Here is a 20,494-nt window from a genome sequence, read left to right on the forward strand (position 1 = left end):
AGAGAGACGCAGCTTCTCACCTCAATCACCACAAGCACTGCATGAAGAAGGGATGAGGACAAATCTGTTCCACCTTCACCTACCTGTAGCGCCCAACTTTCACCCAGACTACTTCCTTGTAGTGTGGCTTTTTGCCTGCCTTGCAATCATTACAATACCAGCTTCCCTCTGGCATCTCAATGTTTAGACACTCACGGTGAAATGCAGCCGGGCACGACTCACAGCATAAAAGGCTGCCCCCTGCAAAGAAAAGGAGGAGGAATATCAGAGTCACTGTGCAGAAGCCCTGGACTCCACACTTCCAGACAGACAGAGCTGACATAAGGGCATGATGCTCTTCTGCAAACCCTTTTCAAAAGCTGTGCCCCACTCATGCTGCAAAAAGAGCCCTTCTAAGGATCTGAAAAAAACCCTAGCCTGAAGTTGGACTTAAATGGGGACGGACAGGAAGGCAATCTGTTCTCCGCAGTTCTCACTGGCATACTCTAGACAGGCAAAGCTTCTGCCTGCTCTAATGACTTCTTGTCAGGGCATTCCTTGGTGACAGGGGACCCAGCGCAGACTGTCTCACCTTCTGAGCAGACAAAGCACCAGCTGACGTTGACGTGCTCATGGTTGCGACAGCCCCTCCGTGCAGTGAAGTGATTGGGGCAGATGATGCTGTTGGAGGCGAGGACCACGGACCCAGCAGCAAGGCAGAAGTCGTTGGAGTGGTATGCAACAGGACACCGCACACAGCGCATCAAGCGACCTAGCACCAGAACATGGCGGGAACACAGTGAACCTCTAAAGGAGGAAGACTTTTTGTTTCCTGCCAAAACTAGCCTCTATTTGATACCTAAGCTCAAAACGAGCAACCATAAGTGACCTTTGGAAAAGGAAACTGACCTTTAATTTTTATAGACTATCCATAACATACTCACTGGATTCCTATTAAATTATTTAATATAACAAAAAAAATATATATAATTATAAATATCTTTAATATATATTTGTACCTAGTATATAAAAAATTGTGTTACTTAGAAGTGAAAAACCTCCTGCATGCTGTGCAGAAGCAGCTCAAGAGTTCATAGACTAGGACTGCTTCCTATCATACACAAATAATTAGTAAATCAGCTCAGACAGTAATTACACAGGGGGTGTTCCAAGTGCTTAGCTGCACATAATGAAACCAGTCCGCGTAGCTTCTGAAAACATAGGCACTTGGCTCTCCACTTTATCAGATTTTACCCTGAAATTCCAGAACGGAGAATTCAGAATTGCCTACAAGCCTAATTTATCCAAGGTTTTTGAGAGCCTGTTTTCAGTTCCTCACAGGAGACTATAAAGAGGGAGAAGAGGTAGGAGGAAATGGGTAAATCTGACCACCAAAAAGCACCAGCCAGAGGAACACAATGCAAATGTTCAGTGGGGAAGTGGTCAGCTGTGGGCTTTAGGCCTCAGTATTGTCTTCTACACCAAATACTGATATGTGGGGGAAAAAAAGACAACTTTAACATAGACCCTGAGGATAAAAATAGAGCTCGTCTCATTGTCACTTGTCTTCAGATACCAAGGGTTTAATGGAAGGCAGCTTTAGAAGCAAATATACAATACTATCACATAAAAGTTTTAAGTTTAGTCATGTGAGATAAAGGTCAAGGTACTGCTGCAAACAGCTCAAACAGATGTTTGCCTGAGAAGCTTAGCCCAAGGGTGTCGCTACTACAAGACAAGAGTTTGCATTATAAAAAAAAGGAGAACTAGAACAGTATCATAGCTTTTACTACACTGCTCTCTATGCCGTTGCCTTGATAGCCAGTGCTGCTAAGCAGGCAGCATCTACAGCACTGGCACAGCGAAACGCACATAGGAAAAACATGAGAGTGTCTGTACAGCTCCAGAGACTTATTCAAAAACCCAGAGAGGCGTGTGACATTGCTGGACGTGCAGGCATCCAAGCGTCTGGACAGACAAGAACATTTTAGTTCCCATGTCTGACCATCAGGAGTGCTGATGAGCAGCAACCTCGCATACTGACACCACCTTTTCCACTCCCCTGAGAGAAGCTATTCCTCAGCAAACACTACAGCAAGCTCTGCAGCAAGGACAGAAAATCAACATGAAGAACTAGTGGACGAGGTAACTACACAGTGGACAGGTAACAAAGAAAAAGCTTCTAACGGCATCCCCTAGAAGATGTCGGTACCTTTAGATGCAGAGATGTTTGCTGGGTTAGCAGCATGACAAGTCATGCATATGTGCAGGGAGCATCGGAAGCCCTTGTTCTGCATGACTGTGGGCGGATACTTTTGTATGCATGCTTCATGGTAATACTTCCCACAGAGGGGCAGCAAGCACCGTTTTACATCTTCCCCGCAGCTCTTGCACACAAAGCAGGTATGGACTCCTGGAGAAACAGCAACAAACACAACACCAGTCACATTGAAGGGCTAAATGAAGACCCGACACTTCCACCAGGCTGCGTATTAGCACAGCACAACTTCCCAACCTGCTGTACCAATTCCAAAGCACAGGTCTCTGCAGCAGGCTGGTTTTGCCTGCAGCTACAATAAAACTCCAGATCAAAAAAAATATTATTATAGCTGTGATTTCAGGCCAGGGAAAAAGAAGAAAAACAAAAATCAACAACCCTACTTACAACATTCCCCCCTTTCCAGTCGGCTCCAGATTCATCCTCCCCACCAGCCCTCTCTCCCTAGTCCCATATAAGAATTTCCGCTTCTCCTTCCTACCAGATCTGGACATTCACTTCTTCGCACCCCACACGCCTGAATCAACAGTAAGATCAGTTAATTAGAAATTCACTATCAAACATCAAACCAATAATCGGAGAACTGAGAGCTAGCTAGCGGCCCTACTGCAGGCACATCACTCCAGCAAAATGAAGCACCAGGTAAGCACGCAGCAACCACCCTGTCCCGTGCTCACAAAAGCTGCAGTACCTGTGGAACACTCATTGCAGATGAATTTGCCCTTTGGCATCTCGGAGAGCCCAAGGCACTGCAGGTGGAAAGCACCACAGCACTGCGCCTCACACAGCAACAATTCTCCCGGCTTCTCGCAGATCTGCGGGGAAAGAAGCACAATGTAAGCTCCGAGCAACCTCCTTCCCCAACTCATCCCAGACAGCAACAGCCTGCGTGCTGGTCAGGACTGCCAGCAGAGACCCCGGTGGAAAAATGCAAGTTTTCCTTGTGTCAGTTAATGCAGGTGGTTTGTGCACCACCACTGCCATTTGCCATCCAGTCCTTGCTACCATGCATTGGCTAAAATGAATCCTACGTTGGTCATGTCTCACTAACATCTGTGAACTTTAGCAGGAAGAGACAATGGCAGAGCAAAGAGCACGAAAAGCTGGTTAATTCTACAATAAGCACCCTGAGGCTACCTAGGCTTACATGGGGCACTAGCATGTCCCAGAACTTATACAAAAACACTTTACAGTGGTAAAGTTTCAAGGAGATTTCTTCAAGGACGCTACCTGACACACGTTCTCCTTGAGAGCTGCTCCTCCACCACGCTCTCCCTGCATCTTTTTGGATGAAGGCACTCCATGGTCGTTCTCTGACCCCTCTTCATTACCCTCTTTGGGGCTTGCAGCGGTCCCATGAACCGATATCTCCCCCTTTAAAAAGAAATCCAGAATTAGGGCCATCAGTAGTTCCTGTCCTGACCTGCAACCTACAAATTCAGCCATTGAGCACATAACAGGTTTGGCAGTTGGTCTGTGCTACCCACCCTGGAGAGAACATCCCCCACAGAGTTCCACAAAAAGACTTACAAGAAAGCAAAGGAAAGGAAAGAGGTCTTAGTTTACTAGATCATTAAAAAATACACACTCAACACAATTATGTTCCTGTGCATAACTCTGTCTGAGGAAGGAGTCATGGCTGAGGAAGAAAGGTACTGCCCTGCATAGAAACAAATCAGGTAGGCTGGAATAGTCTAAAGCATCCTGCATGCTGATGTCTGCTTGTACTGGAAATGCAAATGAAAAACTTCAAACAATTTTTATTGCAGCTGTCACCCAGCAAATGAGCCAGACTTTTCCCCACACTTGTCTCAGCTTGTCCTAACCCATGCAAAATACAGGCACACAGGTACTCAAGCCTGCATTAGTATGAACTAGCCGGCCAACACCAAAGTGAACAGTGCAGCAGGGCATTTACCCCACCATCCTGCCTAGGGTAGTGAGTCTTTCATAAGCACCTGTCCTGTACGAGTAGCACAGTACTGACTGCAACATCTTACGGTGACCGTAACATCTACTGGTGAAAGAGCATCCTGCTGAGAAGATGGGTTTCAAAGGATAAAGGTCCAACTGCATCCTCATCCTCATGGGCCACATCAGGGATCCTGCCATAAGGCTTTCCAAGGTGGAAGGACACCTTCCAATGTGGCCATGGGACCTGCCCAGACACTGTCAGAGGGAAGGAGAGCAGCAGGTATCCTAGAGACACTTGCTTCTACCAGAAGATGCTGCCATCCTGGAGCTGCACATGGCAGCACTGCCTTCACTTTTGCCAGGACAGGCAACTAAGAGCTAGGAAACACCATCCTGCCAGCTTCCAGGCCTCTCAGGTAGAGTCTAAACAACACTTCAGTGGTCTCACCAGCCCCAGCTGCCACTCCAGAGTGGGTGTGCCTTAAGGGCCATTAATGCTGCACCAAAGTGATGCCTTTAGCTAAGTGCTTTGAACAAGAACATTTTAAAGAGTCTGCCATTTTTTAAATATCCCAGATCACAACAGTTAGCTGAGTGATCTCAGTGTGGGGCTGCCACTTCCTCCCTGGGTCACCAAGCCATACCCAGTGCATGCCCAGACACAAACTGTACACCTGAAAGACCTTGTGAAGAATTCAAATTGCTGGCAGGAGCAGCAGCCATCACTCTCATACCTTCAAGCCTGCCTGGTGCCAGGTGTCCAGCTAATGATCACAAGAGGGAGCTTTGCACCACTTTCTATACAGGAGAGTATCAGTCTGAGCTGTGGTGCTACCAAAGCTTGTAAGTTGAACTGAACGCCCTCTGAACACATTATTAGTCTGTGCAAAACAAGGACATAAAGATCTCCCAAAGTTTAAAGTTGGAAGAACCTGGCGCTGGTATTCTGGTCAGATAATGATGCTTCCTTTGCCTGTTTTGTTTTTTGAGTGGTCCTGTTGTCGGTGTCATGTGTGTCCCCACCCCATGCCCTGAATGTAACAGTATGGTTTTATTAGGGGATATTTTAAAGCCATGTCAGTTCTGTGGAGCAACGATGCACAAGTGCACTGACGGTATATTAATGCACACAGTACAAAGATGAATGGTGTAAGTTGCCTTTATTGAGCACAAAAAAAAAAAAAAGCAAAGTCCCAGCTACAAACTACTGCCAGTCCAACATACCTTACGGTGTACAGCCTTACAGACTATCATCACAGTCTCGCTGGAAGGCTGGCAGTGATGCAGCCTTTGGGAATACTGATAAGGACCACATAAGCTGCTGCCACCCTACGACACAGCCCTGGCAGAGCGAAGGGGAAGGTCTCTATGGCATTGGTAAAAAGACCATCTAAGAACACAACAGCCACCTTTGCCTCTATACGCAATAGCATCTTCTCAAGCTAAGTGCTATGATACTTCTGCTCCTGCAGCTGTATTTCTGCTAGGAATTATGTAGTCTGCTGCAAGGCAGCCCTCTGGCCCAAACACTTGCTTTTGCTCCTGGAATGCTCCAGGAGCAGCACCGGCGACCAGTGCTCCAAGGACTGGTTACAGCTCAGGTCCTCCTATTCCTACATAGGTGCTCCCTCTTCTGCTCAGCTCAGCAGTGACCTCAGGGTTGCAGGGGTCACTGTAACAAAGAACAAGAGCAGGGTTAATCAGCTACTGGTATGGGCAAACAATGTCAGCTATAGCTTCTGCTTACGCTGGGGCCCCAGTGTTAAAGACACAAAGTAAGCTCATCCCGTCTCGTGGTCACTGAGGTCCCTGTCAGGAGGGGCAGGGTGCTGGTAAACAAGCACGACCCGTCCTGTGGTCAGTGGCACTAGCTTCCTGCTGTAGCTGAGGTTTCACGATAGTGTTTTGGAAGGGAGGGGACATACTCAGATTTGCTACAGACAGAGGTATGAGGGATTTAGAACTGGTTCGTTTTTCCATCTTTCTGGCCGTTTCCTACCATGGCTGCTAGGACTCATTGGTTTGAACCCCGATGGCCATGTTTCATGTGTTGGTGGAATGGGAGACTAAAATGCACCTAGGAGTCATGTAACATTAACCGGCAACTTCCTTCTCAGATCTGAAAGCATTTGCTAGTGGCAATGTTACCTTAACAACTGGGACCACACTGCCCAGTGTGGCACAGCATGCAGTGTGGCACAGCATGCTCTAGCCCTGCTCTTTCAGCCTAAACACATCCTATTTGGTTCCACGAACAGCTAGTCAATCTGCACATTTCACATGCCAGGATCTTATCCTTATTTTAATCAATGCTCCCGGAACCGCATAGGGAAGGGAATGTCAGAGCTGGGCAGGATGGGCAAGGCCAGACACTTGTGCTTTGTGAACAGGGAGAAGGGGATTGCCATTCAAGGCCATCACTCAAAAGAAACGGTCACGCTGTTCCCCCTCCTTCCCCTACCCAGCATAAGCCCTGCAAAACTACATACCTCCTCTAGAGGGCAGGTGTCTCATCTTGGGTCTTCTTCCAGAGCTATCTCTGCTGCTGTATCTGGCACATCCTCAAAGCCTGGCCTGTTCTTTGGCACAGCCTGACCTTGGCTCACAACCTTGACAACCATTTCAACAGCATTTTCCATCCCCTTCTCTCAGTCTCTTGCTGCCCTGATGTTGTAAACTTGCACTCCTGGCTCCACAGACAGGCAAGGACAGAGAAAGCTGCTTAGTTCAGCCCAGGCAGACAAGCTTTCCTCTGCCCTCTTTTCCTCTGAAAGCAGCTGGATCCAAGGCTTCACTGCAATGTATCATCAACCATCTATTTCTTCTAGCACCATTCAGCACAAAGTGGAGTTCTTGCCTGGTGTCTGGAAAGTCACTTAGGCACCAGTGTGGTCCAAATTCCATGTGAAAGCACAATTACATCTCCACAGCACCCCAACACTCACCAGTACCCACGCACTCACCTAAGCCAAGGGGTGCACACTCTCACCACAGTGGCTCAAGAGACACAATCACAGTGAAATGGATGCTGCTAAAAGGTGCCAAGCATCGCCTTGCCTTTTTTTTTTTTTTTTTTTTTTTTTTTGCATGGTTTACCATACCTAACTTCAGGTACTCAACGCTGATGTCTAAGGCTGGAGGCAGTTAAGACTCCCTGGGCTTCCTCTGCAGTGAATGATGGGTGCAGGTTTCAGAGACATGGCCTAGCTACTTTGCTGCTCTGAATTACACCCTCTTTTCTTCCCTATAAAAGATTCAGAGAATTTGTGGCTCGGAGCTGAGCCAGTCTCTTAGTGGGTACCTAACAGCAGACAGTGTTAACTGCCCCCCAGCATTGGCAAAGATAATTGTACAGACTTCCTTGAAACATTATTCCAGATGAGCACACTTCAGAAAGAGCATCAACACCATCACAGGAAGGCTTGCATGGCCCAGGGGTATTACCCCACTTTATCACCCCCATCAGAAACATGCTCTTCAAAAAGCAGTAGCAGCAACGTGGCTGGCACTGCTCGAAGTGGTGTGAGGTTTGTGTTCTCCTGGAAGCTGCATAACAACAACAAATAAAACAATATATGTCTATAATTGGCTCCTGAAATACATACTGACTATCCTGACAGAACAGCCTGCTGCTGAACCTGGGCCACTGGAAGTGAGAGGCGATGGTGAGAGGCCCAGAGGTGTCCCGCCTCTCCCTGGAAAAGTCTTGCTTCCCCTACACTTGATGATACCTGGCTCATTCCTAAAAGGCAAAATGTGCTTGTCAGAGATATTTGTGTGCCGACGCTGCTGGGATGCAGTAGAAGGGAGTTACCCCAATTATCCCTTTCTGCTGGATGGCAGAATGTAATCAGAGGCTCCTGTGAGCAGTCACATACAGTCCCCCCCATCCCCTCCAACGTGGTTCTTAGCTCACCCTGGTGTGCAGGTGCAAGTGGAAGAAGGGGTTGAAGTCCACAGTCTAGTGCTTGTGCTTCATACTGGTGTGTAAAAGGGCAAGATTATCACCACCACCAGAGAAGACCTTTTACAGCAGTTGGACCTTCTGAGGTGCAAAGCAAGATGCCAGGCAAAACCTGGTTCCATCAGATCAGAACAGCCTCTCTCCTGGAGAATTAGCTGAGTAGCAGCTTAAAAACTGAGCCCGAGTTAAGCAGTCATCACAAAACAGCTACTAAATTAAAGTGGTATCTTCAGCTTCAACCCCAGCTCATGCAACTACATCAGTGGGACAAGCTCCCAACTGACATGCCAGCCAACCAAAGACGACCTTGGCCTAGGCTCTGCAAAGTGCCCTGGGAAGTAGCAGACAGGTTATAGGGATGACAACATGTAGGAAGACCAACAGTACCTCAGAGTGTGGGGTCTCCCCCAGCCCCTCCTCATTTCTCTCCTTCTTGGAATGCATTGCAGCAGAGGTATGGCGCTGTCTCTTCCGCTTCCGCTGCTTCTCCAAGAGCTTTTCAGAAGCTGGGATGCAACAAAAAGACTGCTCAAGGAAAATGCACAAATAATTCCCTTGCTACAGGTGCCACCAGCAAGTTCTACACCCTTTCTGAGAGCTTCAGGCTGGGTCCTACTGTCTTTGAGGGCGTAAGGGCTGTGGCAATACGAGCCTCCAGGCAGTCTGCCCTCTGTCCTGCAACCATCAGAAGACCACTGATTCCTACTGGTTTAAGCTTTGTTTGCTAGGCTGCTGAACAATATCACTGCCTTTCCTGAGGCAGCCACACCAGCAGAAAAGAAGAAATGCTACCAACACAAAGCTTACATTACTAATCAAATGCTGATAACTACCTCCTCCCTCCGCAACAAAACCTCATGTTGATACCAATGTGATACAAAGGCAGATGGGGAGGGAGTACAATGCAACTGCACAACCATCCATGGGACGGGGCAGCCACCATTGAGCCTGGTCACAGCATGTCATCAGGCAAAAGACAGCGTATTGGTACAGGACCTGTGCTGACAAGTTTTCTTCAAGCACCCAGACTATGAATGAGAAGTGAACATCTTCTCATGGAAATATGAATGCTCCATCTCCACTTTCCACAGGGAAATCAAAGACATAACAGTACCTTGGGCAAACAATCTCGGTACCTCTTTCTTCTGCCACTGCCTCAGCTGAGGCAAGCACCCTCTGAGAGCCCAGGACACATAAGCCCTTACACACACACACAAAAAAACACAGGCACTGATCCAAATGTCACCAACAGTCTACCCGCGCAGCCCTCCCTTCACTTACCTTCTCCCAGGTCCGAGAAGTGGGCTGGTGAATAGAGCTCAGAACTGTCACTCTCTGAAGGGCCAGTGGCCTACAAATACACAAGAGAGTCACGTCACCAGATGCAAATCAGAGATGCATGTTCCTCAGCCACTCAAAGCCTTTACGAATGACTGCAACATGTAACTTACAGTTCAGGTCATGAATTCATCAGTGATTAGAGACTTTACAAAAAAACATTTGTTTTGTGTGTGCGATAGATCCCATATGGAAAAGTCAGTCTCCGGTCAGGGAGGAATGCCGAGTCTGTCGCGTCTTGTGCTCACCAGCATCATCCGCTGTTTCCTGAGCTCTCCCAAAAAGGCTAACACCCTGTAAGCTGCTGGGAACAGAGACTCTCTTCTGGCTTTACACTTTTACAGAGCTTAAGACTGAAATACTTTGGCCTCTGCATTACTGCAACCATGATAACTGCATTAAGACTGTGCCACACAGAGAAAAAAGAAAGGAGGAAAACTTAATAATCAACCTTAGAAACAGTGGCAACAAGTATTGTGCAGGTACACCACCTGAAATAATTCTTTACAAGTTGCTTTTTTGCAAACCATGTCACTGAATATTTTGAGTATGTAGTGGAGAAGAGCAGCATTTTCTTTAAAAATCTGCACCAAGCACTGTATACTACACGTGATACAACTCAAGCCTCCATCCTGGTACAAGCTCTGCACTTCTGTACCATTCACCAGCTCACTTGGGAAGGTAACAAAGGAAACACTGCTCGGAGGAAATCTGACCGAAAAGGACAAAGCCTTAGATTCAAGCTCAAGCTACACTGCATCGTAACAGTGACAGAAAGCCTCTGCGCAGAACAATTCTGCTTACACCTTCCCAGCCAGCATCCAGCTGACTCCTTTTCCACATAAACCAATGAAGAGAGGAGATTTTACAGCCAAAACTACCCAATCCCCTTTACAAGTGGGGAGGGGTGAGGAACACATCTGTATTCAGCAGATTTCTCCATCATAACACAGGAACCAGCACCTTTGGAAGGGTGGACCTTTGCTCCTGGGCCACAGCCAACAAAAAAACACAACCCATTGCACTATGTCTCGTTCAGCAGGGTCTGCTGTCCAGGCTTGTTTTTCTATCTGGTTTTCAAAAGAGCTGGAAGGAAAGTACCTTCTTTGGGGGAGTCCACTCCTCCTTCTTTGGCATAAAGGCAGTGTCCAAATCATTGGATTCCAAGAGCTTTTTAGTGGGCTTCCTCTGACGCTTGCTTTCGAAGTTTCCTGCAATGAAACTCTTTACATCAGATAAACAGGGGGTTTCTTCTCTTCAATCAGACTAAGACCATTAAGCAAATATCAGCCAACTTTTCAAAACAATCTGCTTCACCCCGTCTTTGGGATCATAAGCTCCTCGGACAGAGATGCCAATTACCTGTTTCTGTACAACTTCCACAAAAATGGACCTCAGTCTGCCATGACCTTCAGGCATACCTCAATATGCAACAGAAAAATCCACCCACAGAAGAGAGACTATGAAGTCAATGCCAGCAGGTAACATATCCTGGCAGCGCAATTCAGATCGTAATTTCCCAATCACTTTGAACTGGCATAAGCCAGTCCTACCACTGACAAATACAGCCCTGCCTCCACTCCCACCCCACTCCCACCAGCATTCATGCCGCACATAGTAAACAGGCTAAAGGACATGCTCCTGGTTAAAACTACCTGGGGAAAGACACACCAAACACTCGTGGTAACCTGCACCATTTCCTACTCACGCTTTTTGCTGGCACCCAGGAGGTAACAAGTTGCTAGGCCTGAGTTCATCCACACTAATTTTGGCAACAGTATAAACTTAGAATGACTAGGAAATGATGATGTTATGTGTGCAAGACGCTCCACAGAAACAGCCTGCTACCCATCCCACCCTGTTATCTGCTTGCTTTACCAGCCTCAGCTGTGCCCTTTCTGACACACACTTCTGCGTGCACTGCTTATGCATCAGATACCTAATGGAGGGACAATATGGCATCATTCTTAAGGCAAGCCTCTCGGGCTCTGTGTGCTTCAGCAAGAGGCAAGTTTTCTCAGCAAGGGGGAGAGCTATGCAACCTCTGCATACTGGATGTTTGCTCCCACTGCTGCACCCTGTACTGCTCTCCTGCATCTCCAACCTCAGGTTCACATCCCCAGTTCTTCCTCCTTTAATCCTCTACAGCTTTCCATTTCCATCTGACACCCACAAGCCCCCAAAGGCAATCCCTCTGCCCTCAAACGTAACAGGCTAACTGACCTCCCAGTGACCATACCTCTTTGTCTACTTGATTTAATTTTTTTGACCATAGGCCCTTTAGAATAGGAACAGTGTTCTCTCCAAGTTAGCATAGCCAGAACACCAGGGCTTTAACCCTGGACATGTCTTTAGACGCTACTAGAAAATGAATGCAAAGCAGACCCTGATACTGACTCTGTCGGAAAGGGGCAAAGCCTGTCAGACCACACTCGCTCTTTGTATACCGTGCCTTACTGAAAGCTAAGGCCCTGGCTTGCTGCTACTAAAAGTCTCTGACAATTTCTACAGATGTTTAGAAAACCTCTAAGAAAAATAGTTTTTCCAGAGAGATTTCTGTTCTACAATTCCCTGAGCTCACTAGGAGAACAAAAGCTCACCCCATCAGCTATGCAGATTAGACTTTGCATATCAACCTCAGCACAGCAATGTTCATCCAAAGGGTTTTAACAGCAGCAAGAGACCTTCAAGCTAAAGGCATGCCACTGTTTGCAAGCACAGATGGCAAGAACTCAGAGAAGGAGCTGTGTCTTTCTTCATTTGGACAAAGCAGTATTCTGTGCCAGGACCTAAGGAGGACCATCACACACTACAGAAAGCTAATAGTATAAGTGTAATCATCCAGCTCACTGGGTCACCCACTGTATTTGCCCTCTCTCCCTTCCCAGCACCAGTAACAAGCATTGAACAAAGCAAAGCATAAACAAACTAACAGATTAACAGCTACTAACCTTTTCACGCTGACTGAGGCAACAATTTCCGCTGAAATTGTGACACGTTCACTTATGGGAGGTGAATCACACAACCTCCCACTTACCTGATTTCAGGAATCTCTCTTCTGCATCTGGAGAAGCGGAAACTTCAGAAACATCTGAGGAAGACAGCACCAGCTCTGGAAAACTTGAAGGTCCTTCCAGAAGTTGAGCAGTGGGATCAGTGGAATGGGATCCTAGTTCTGAGAAGGAGCACTCTGCTTCAAGGATGGGAGGGCACTCTTTGGTTGAAGATGGAGTTGAAACCAAAGGACTCTGCCCCCGCTGGGTATTTCTGTCAGGACTGCATTGTGCAGGAAGACCTCCTTCAAAATCAGACCTCACCACAGAATTCACCTGGCATAGTGAAACACGTTGGTGAAAACATTCATCCTGCATGGCACCATACACAGCAAGAACTCAGTCAGCAAGAACACACCACAAGCATGCAGACCAGAGTCCCAGAGCAATAACCATGAAGACCACATTAGCCTTCACCCACCTTTTGCAATTGCTCCTGGCCCTTCTTTGATTTTTTCTTGGGTGCAAATAAGTGATCATATTCTTCTGCATATTCCAGAAGCCGTTTACTTGGCTTTCTAAGGCGTTTCCTCTCTGAATGTACTAAAAAAAAAAAAAAAAGGAAAGCAGCTTCAAGACTGTGTTTCTGAGACAATCACAAGACAAAATTCTCCTCATGATCTGCAGATAGTAGTTGTTCCTGCCTTCTCCTCCAGAGGCTCCGTGTGGGAAGAGCCCTGATACTTCTTCCTCTTTGATACAGCCTTATAATTTTGGGGCTTCCTATTTTCCACAGTCCTGACAAGGGAGGTGGGATTTTTAAGGGACTTCAAGCAGTTCAGGTAAGAAATCAAAAAACATGAGATATCTGACTGAGAGGCTCCTGGAATTTCACCTAACATCTCCCTAGACAAACTACACCTAACCTTCTTGCAGTACTTTTACCAAAACCTAAGACCATTAGCAACTTGGACTCATCATGCTACTTTTGCTGTTAACCCAAACTCCTTTGGTTTTAGTGCAGGGGCACAGGAAAACACTGTTTTCCCATAACACAGTTCAGTCACTAGTCTCACTAGTAACATATAAGCCTAACTCCCTCCTTTCCCCTCCCTGGCATATTTTTGTATGTACTACAAGAGCCTTGTAGTCCCCATCTGCTACTGCAAGCCCATTTATTGCCTTTGCTTCCTGACAACAGGTTCCACAATGAGATCAGGGAGTGAGTAGTCCTCACTAGCGACTACAAGCTCTTCAGGGCTCATATGTCTTTGTGTTTGCACAGTGCTGCACCACTGCAAGGGAAACCCAGTAACAGGTGTTTCCTTGACACAAACCTAACCACCCACACTATACCACCTCAACACCCCAACACATGGCAAGCTCCAAAAAAAAGAGCCCTGACGCTCTACGTCATCTCTACTCAGCAAGCTGCAAAAACAAGATGATGCAAGTTTATGTCTTGTTCTCACTTCCGGGAATACCTCTGACTTTTCCCCTTTTTTAGTTTTCAAAATTACTAAATAATATTGTCAAAGATTTCTCCTAGTCACAAGAACATTTGCAGTCTCCTGGAAGTTTAGGAACAAACAGTAAATACTCTCTTTGCTTCTTTTGATGTGCAGGAGGTGGCTTTTTCTTCTTTAAAACGGAAACATTTTATAACAAAGCATTCCAGTGCAACACTTCAGAACAGGGATGTTGGACAAGATTGCTATACTTTATTGTGGCTTTGTGGTTAAACAAGCATGAAAATGTCAAACTTGGCCAAAAGAGAAGAAAGGAACAACTTTCTCAAACACAGCTATTTTCAGCCTCTATTAACACTCTGCACAGGTGTCTGGGTGAAATACACATTTCAGCACATAACCGGTTACAGGATGAGTATCCTCTACTGGGCAACTATTTAGAACCCCAAAGCCATGCAGCAGAGCACCACAGCACTGTGCCACAAGGGCTGGCTTAACTGCATTTTTTTTCCCCCAAAGCAAATCCTGTACAAGAATCCCAAATGCAGTCTGATTGGCACTGGCAAATCACATACCTGACGAAGCTATTATTTATTAAAATGTTTTACATCAGCAAATTCCACCAATCTTCACTTCTGCCTTATTTGCTCTAAATTGTACCACAAAGTTTGTAGCAAAAATATGCCAAATGTTGCCATTCAACTATGAAGACTTTATATAGTTTGAGCTTAGTGGAAATTACACAGTTGTGACTGCAATCTGTTGTGATCTCTTACACTGATACTTTGCCTGCTGTGGATGAGGATTAGCCATGTCTTCTCAAAGCACTGGCAAACAGAGGAAACTCCTCTTCTGTAAGCTGCAGTTAGTCTAACTTCCAGCATCATTCTCTCTACTTTCTATGTGATTTCTATGCCTGATATAAAAGGAAGACTAGTTTCCACAAATGGGCTTTTCACAGCATTAGAGGTTTACTCACTACCACCAGCACACTGGGGATGTTACAGCAGCCCAGACAGCTGCTCATACACAGAAGCTCCGTTGCCTCCCTATGGCACATCTGCATAGATAAACTTCAAGCGTGCTTCAAGGCTCACATGCTATTTAAAGGAATTAGATTACACTGCGGTTGCTGATCTGCCACTTTTGCAGGCAAACCCAGGCCCTCACTCTTGCTGCATCCCTGTTTGCATCACCAGGACAGCTCTGCGTTCTTTTCCACCAATGCCACCTCACCCAGGAGCCTGCTGCTGCCTTCCTCTGCCGCTTCTCTCCTAACATTACTACCTCTCAGCAGCTCTTCCTTCCCTAGCTCTCTCTGTAGACTTGTATCTTCATCTCACATAGGAACACTACAGGGATGCTTCAACTGCAAAACCATCATGAAGCCACAAGAACCCAGCTGCATCTTAGTGAAAATGAGGAACTTGCTCCCTCTAGCAGGCTGCGACATTCCTGCGGCAGAGCCTTGACAGCCCCAGAACAATCTGCATCCTCTCACCTGCTCTGTGAAGACTTAAGTTCTCAAAAACACACAGCCACAGCCAGAGGAGTCACTGAATGATTAAGCTTGTCATGATTTCAAACCGGAACTTTTACCCCCTTTATTACACCCTACGGGCTCATTTTCTGTGCCTGCTGTGACTTGCCTTGGGCAGGTCCTTTGACCACCAAGCCAAGAGCTGCCTTTTCCACACTGAAACAGAGGTGCAGGCAACCTCCAGCAACAAATAGCAAAATACACCAAAATGTGCACTGAGGGAACACATAAGTGACAAAATGCAGAGGTTCAAAATTCTGTCAAGTTACATTAATCTACAATAACTGCAAATAAATTAGAGCAATTTAGTTTGGTGATCTATGTAAAAAAATTGATTTTGTTTTCATTAAGGTTTGCTTCCCCAGATTCTTCGCAGAAGCCTGAGGATAGTATGTGTTGAATGTGGTTCTGCTGGACCTATTCCCTACACACACACACTTTTTTTTTTTTTTGCTTTAACCAAACGGCCCCATCTCTATGGGAGAGGCACGGCTGTCTGACCTTGCGGTCCTCAGAAGCAGTCTCCTTCCTAGGCCATTTCCCTTCCAGTGATGCTGCCTTACTTCTGCCTGCCATCTTCCAGAACCACCTCCAGCCCAGGCTCCCTGGTAGCTTCCCTCTCTTCTGTTCTCCCCTTCACCCCTCAGGCAACCACACCAGAGCTGTAAATTAGGAAATCTGTGGGGTTCCCCAATTCATTATTAGCAGCTAATAAAATTCCACACTAAAACGCCAAAAAAACCCCAACACTTTGTCTCAATGAAATCCTACAGAACAAACCAAAGACAGACTCTATGTCAAACAGCACTAGGGCAAAAAAAAGTAATAGCAGCTATTGAAGCTCAGTTTCCCACAACTTTCTAGCGCTGATCTACCCAGCTAACACCAAGCATGTGGCTCTAAGGAACACATTATGAAGGTCTAAGTTTAAAAAAAAAAAAATCCAAACTCTGAAGGATGCTTATTTTACCTTTCACTGTGGAGGAACTAATGATTTGTATTTAAACTTTCTGACCAAAAAGCTAAGCAAAATCCCATAATTGCTCTGCCTGCTTTGTTCTCCGTGCTTACAGAGAACCCAAAACCAACATATCACGCTTTCTTCAGCTCAGATGTATACATCTCCATGTTGTCAAACAGCCCCAAGTTCCATAACTTATATTTTAAATGAAAAAGTATAAAATGTATACAAATACACACTCTGGCGCAAGTCCAGCTCCCTTACCTTGTGCAGAGAATTCAGACTGGGGAGCAAAGTTGCCAAGCTCTGTTTCTGAGTCCATCACACTGTTGTTTGGCTTACCACATACATTCAAACGTTTCTCAACTAAGTCTAAATGATTCTTATAGTCCTGATCTGTCAGGTCTCCCTCAAGCACCTTTGAATGAGGGGAATGCCTACGTCCCAAGCACTCATTTCCCTTCAGTGAAAAGCCACGAGAATTCAGGCCAAAGGCACTCTCCAAGTTTCCTTGTTCCCTAGATCTACTGATGTGCTTATTAGATCTAGCACTGCTTTGGTTAAAACGCTGCCATCGCTTTTTGGGTGCTACGTGATTTATATCATTAGACTCATCACCAAGAGAGCTCTCACTATTTGCCTCTGAATCCAAGTCTGGACTCTCCCCATTTTCAGCAGAAGTGCAGCTCTCAATATTTCTACCAGCTTCAGGTCTCCTTCCAATACGACCTAAATTGTCATCAGATAAACAAGCAGAGTCTTCATCAGTTGAATGTTCTGTTAAATCAACAGACTCTTTCCTCTCAGTATCTTCTGCTTCATTACCTAGAGGACTGGTAACCGAACCATGAACGCGGAATGCATGTTCTCCTGAATCTCTGGATAACCGACTTAGCAACTTACTTGGCCCTCCTGGTTTTAAGTCCTTTCTGTTTGAAAATGTTTTATCTCCAAGCTTTGATGACTGCTTAGATTTTGAACAGTTGCGTTTGGGCACGCAATTTGTGCCATTTGTCCCAGAAACAGCAGTACTTGCGGGCTCCCTTTTACTAGAACCAATCCCCGTCAACTTGGTTGGAGGATTGCGTGAAAATGAGGAGTTGCTTATAGCGGAGTTTGTATTTACTGTTTCCTGGACACAATCTCCATTTTTTTCTATTTTATATGGAGGACCTACAATAGACAAGGACTTCAGACCACTCGTGGAATTGCTTCCAGAACCATCAGCTGTGCTGGTATTTCGAAATGGGACTATATTTTGACTAGTCATCAGTTGCTGCTCTTTTGTCTTACTGTCATGCATATCCTTCAACATCATTAACAAGGTGCTGAATTTGTAATCTGGCTCAATAGGCAAACGACCATGACCAGAGGCGGAAGAGAAAAGTAAAGGTACTGTGGCCTTTGGAGCGCCAGAGTCACTAGCATCATCATTCATGGACCGGTAAGACAGCTCCTTCAGCTCTGACAAGACGTGTTTCACCACAGCCGTTTCTATTTCAGCAGAATCCCTGGGTTTCTCATGCATGTTGTTTAACAGTTTCTGACCATCAACTTTCCCGCTTCTCTGAAGAGAATCTCTCTGAAGGCCAGAGAAACCTTTGGTATCAGAAGAGCAGCGATTCACGCCACCCTCCTCTTCTGCACGAGAAGGCTCCAACCCAGCAACTTTTTCTTTATGTTTGCATTTTATACTCCTGATTCGGGGCAATTTCACGCTTTTAGGTTTTAAGATTGCTTGATTTACAACAGCAGGCCAGGAGCTGTCCTTGGAAACACTTTGGGGAGTAGTGTGCTTGTTTGCTAGGGAAAGATTGTCATTTCTCACATCTGAAGAGCGCTCAAGAGCCGTCAATGACATCTCAGCATCAGAGAAGCCTACTTCAAGCTCCCCATCTGCAAATTCAGCATCAAGCCTGCTGGTTAGTGAACCTCCCAGAGGTTTGCGATCTCTGTATGACTTCTTCCTGGCCCTTCTGTTGCTCTTCTGAGAAAGATACATGGAAAGCTTAATGTTTCCACTTGACGTCATAGGAAATTCCTTCTCCACTTTATCTGAAGAATCACTAACTTCAAGAGCACTAGAGGCTCTCTCTGAACTTTGGTCCATGGTATCTACATCACTGTTCCCACCATCTGAGAGGGAAGAGGATGAATCCGATTCAGTTTGCTTTTTCTCAATACCAGCATCAGATGCAGAATAGTGTATTTGTAATTTGGAACTGCACAAAATGCCCAGGGAGCTCTTCTCTCTCTCCAAAGATGCACTGGAAAACAAATCCCCTTGGAGAGTGTTCTTCAGAGCATCACTTTTACGATTCTCATAGCCCGGTTTCAAAGGTGTCTTTTCAAAATGTCTTTCGCCAAAGGAGGAAAGCAAATGGTTTTCCCTAGTGCTACTGGATGCTGTTAGGCTGTTGGCAATCCGGCGAAGTTCATGAGACGCGTGTTTATCTGGTAGGTCCCCAACAATCATGTTTCTAACTATGCTCTCTGGCATTTTTTCTTTGATTTCTGCCCTAGATGCTTCCCCTCTTGTACCACTCTTTTTTACTCTAGTCCTTTTTCTGCTGTCAGAGCTTTTTTTCACATGTGGCTTAATGTGCAATTTTCCTTTTTCACTGGCTGGGTGTCTGGAGTCAAATGCCAAGGATTTAAAACAGCCATTCAGCTGCCTGTCCCTTTCTGCTCCAGGGCCATTGGCATAGTATTCCGACTGCAATTCCTTCTCACTATCCAGCTCGCTGGAGTTCTGGCTGCACTTTTGATCCTCTGGCCCACCGAGAAGAATGTCTTCTGCCTGTCCAACACTGACTTCCCATTTAGCCATAAATCTTTGAGGAACCTTAAAGTTGGAGGAGACAAAAAAAAAGGAGAAAGAAAAAATTTGAGTGGGTAACCAACAAGATAAAAGTGAGATTGAGGTGCACAAGGCACGGAACAGAGTGACAGTCCTGCATTTTGCATCTTTAAGACAATCACATAGATCCCCAGAGACTGTGCCTAGTGAACACAGAAAATACTGCTCCTGGATAAGTATCCTGCACTCCCGCTGAGCCTAATAAAAATCCCTGTGCATTCCCAAAACAGCAAAAAGGTCCCTGCAAGCACAGGTCTCCCAGGAACCAGATGTCCTCACATCCCAGCACACCCTGAATACAACAGCCTGGTAAAGGGAATGCACATGGTATGGAACCCTGGCGCAGAAATGCAAAGCAACAGCCAACAAGCCTCTCAAGACAAATGCAGCATCATTCTCCTCAAAATATTTGAGCAGACATGTTTGCTTTTGCTCATTCTTTATTCTTCCTGCATCCCTTGAACTCGGAGCACGGTTCAATCTTCCTTCTCCATCAACTCACCTTGGTACAAACATGAGATACACACAAATATCTAAAATGTATTCTATCAAATTCAAGATGTCCATTACTGAGAAGTCTCCCAGCTTTAACTCTGTACCTTTAGTATAAAACAAAAAGCACTCTGCATACTGGACAGGAACCTCTGCTAATGTCTAAAACCAGCATGAAACTTGTTTCTTATCTGCATGTGTAGTTTTTGGCTGTACAACAGCAAATCAAAGGCTGCACAACTGCTCCTAAAATCAAAACCAATTCCAAGGCAGGAGGAACAACTCAAATTTCTGACACTTTTCCTTTAAAAAACCCAACACACCAACAAAATCTCATCCCAGCAGATTAAAGTTTTATGGAGCCTTATAGCAAACCAGCCAAATACTCTCAGCTTTGCATCAGATCTTGGCTTCCAGGGATGCAAACCTGGACATTTATGTGAGTAACAAACATTTGATTCCCTCTACTGCATCCACACTGGCACTGTCATTTACATATAGGATGAGATTCTAGCCACGCAGCACTTCTAGGACCAGGAAAGTTACTTGGTAGCATGTAACTAATTGTTAGCGGGCTGGGAACACAAGGAGAGTAGTCCTTAGACAAGATACTGAACATGCCCTTGGAAAAGGAAAACCCAATGAAAGCCTTACACCTGGGGGCTCACATCTGCAAGAGCACATTTAATCTGATGGTTTTGCATTA

At 45.8% G+C, this 20,494-nt stretch overlaps 1 protein-coding gene and 1 long non-coding RNA gene across 4 annotated transcripts in view; both read right to left on the reverse strand.

Annotated features, from left to right (window-relative positions):
• NSD1 (nuclear receptor binding SET domain protein 1) overlaps nt 1-20,494 on the reverse strand; it is a 67,404-nt gene that overhangs the window by 24,366 nt on the left and 22,544 nt on the right. For 2 of the 3 annotated variants that reach the window (XM_029998246.2, XM_029998248.2), the window contains exons 5-15: nt 16,701-19,281; nt 12,948-13,069; nt 12,511-12,802; nt 10,575-10,684; nt 9,417-9,486; nt 8,523-8,641; nt 3,488-3,631; nt 2,949-3,072; nt 2,192-2,392; nt 572-751; nt 84-240 (exon numbers count right to left, since the gene is read on the reverse strand). In XM_029998246.2, coding sequence (XP_029854106.1) covers nt 84-240; nt 572-751; nt 2,192-2,392; nt 2,949-3,072; nt 3,488-3,631; nt 8,523-8,641; nt 9,417-9,486; nt 10,575-10,684; nt 12,511-12,802; nt 12,948-13,069; nt 16,701-19,281 — 4,100 coding nt within the window. The remainder of the gene's footprint in view (nt 1-83; nt 241-571; nt 752-2,191; nt 2,393-2,948; nt 3,073-3,487; nt 3,632-8,522; nt 8,642-9,416; nt 9,487-10,574; nt 10,685-12,510; nt 12,803-12,947; nt 13,070-16,700; nt 19,282-20,494) is intronic. The other variant, XM_029998249.1, reaches the window with a different exon arrangement.
• On the reverse strand, nt 5,315-8,511 carry LOC115334254. The gene is made up of 2 exons (XR_003921073.2): nt 6,661-8,511; nt 5,315-5,843 (listed from the first exon to the last, which is right to left on the reverse strand). It is a non-coding gene; the product is annotated as an uncharacterized LOC115334254 (long non-coding RNA).

This window comes from Aquila chrysaetos, chromosome 22, assembly GCF_900496995.4.
Source record: "Aquila chrysaetos chrysaetos chromosome 22, bAquChr1.4, whole genome shotgun sequence".
Taxonomy (NCBI): Eukaryota; Metazoa; Chordata; class Aves; order Accipitriformes; family Accipitridae; genus Aquila; species Aquila chrysaetos.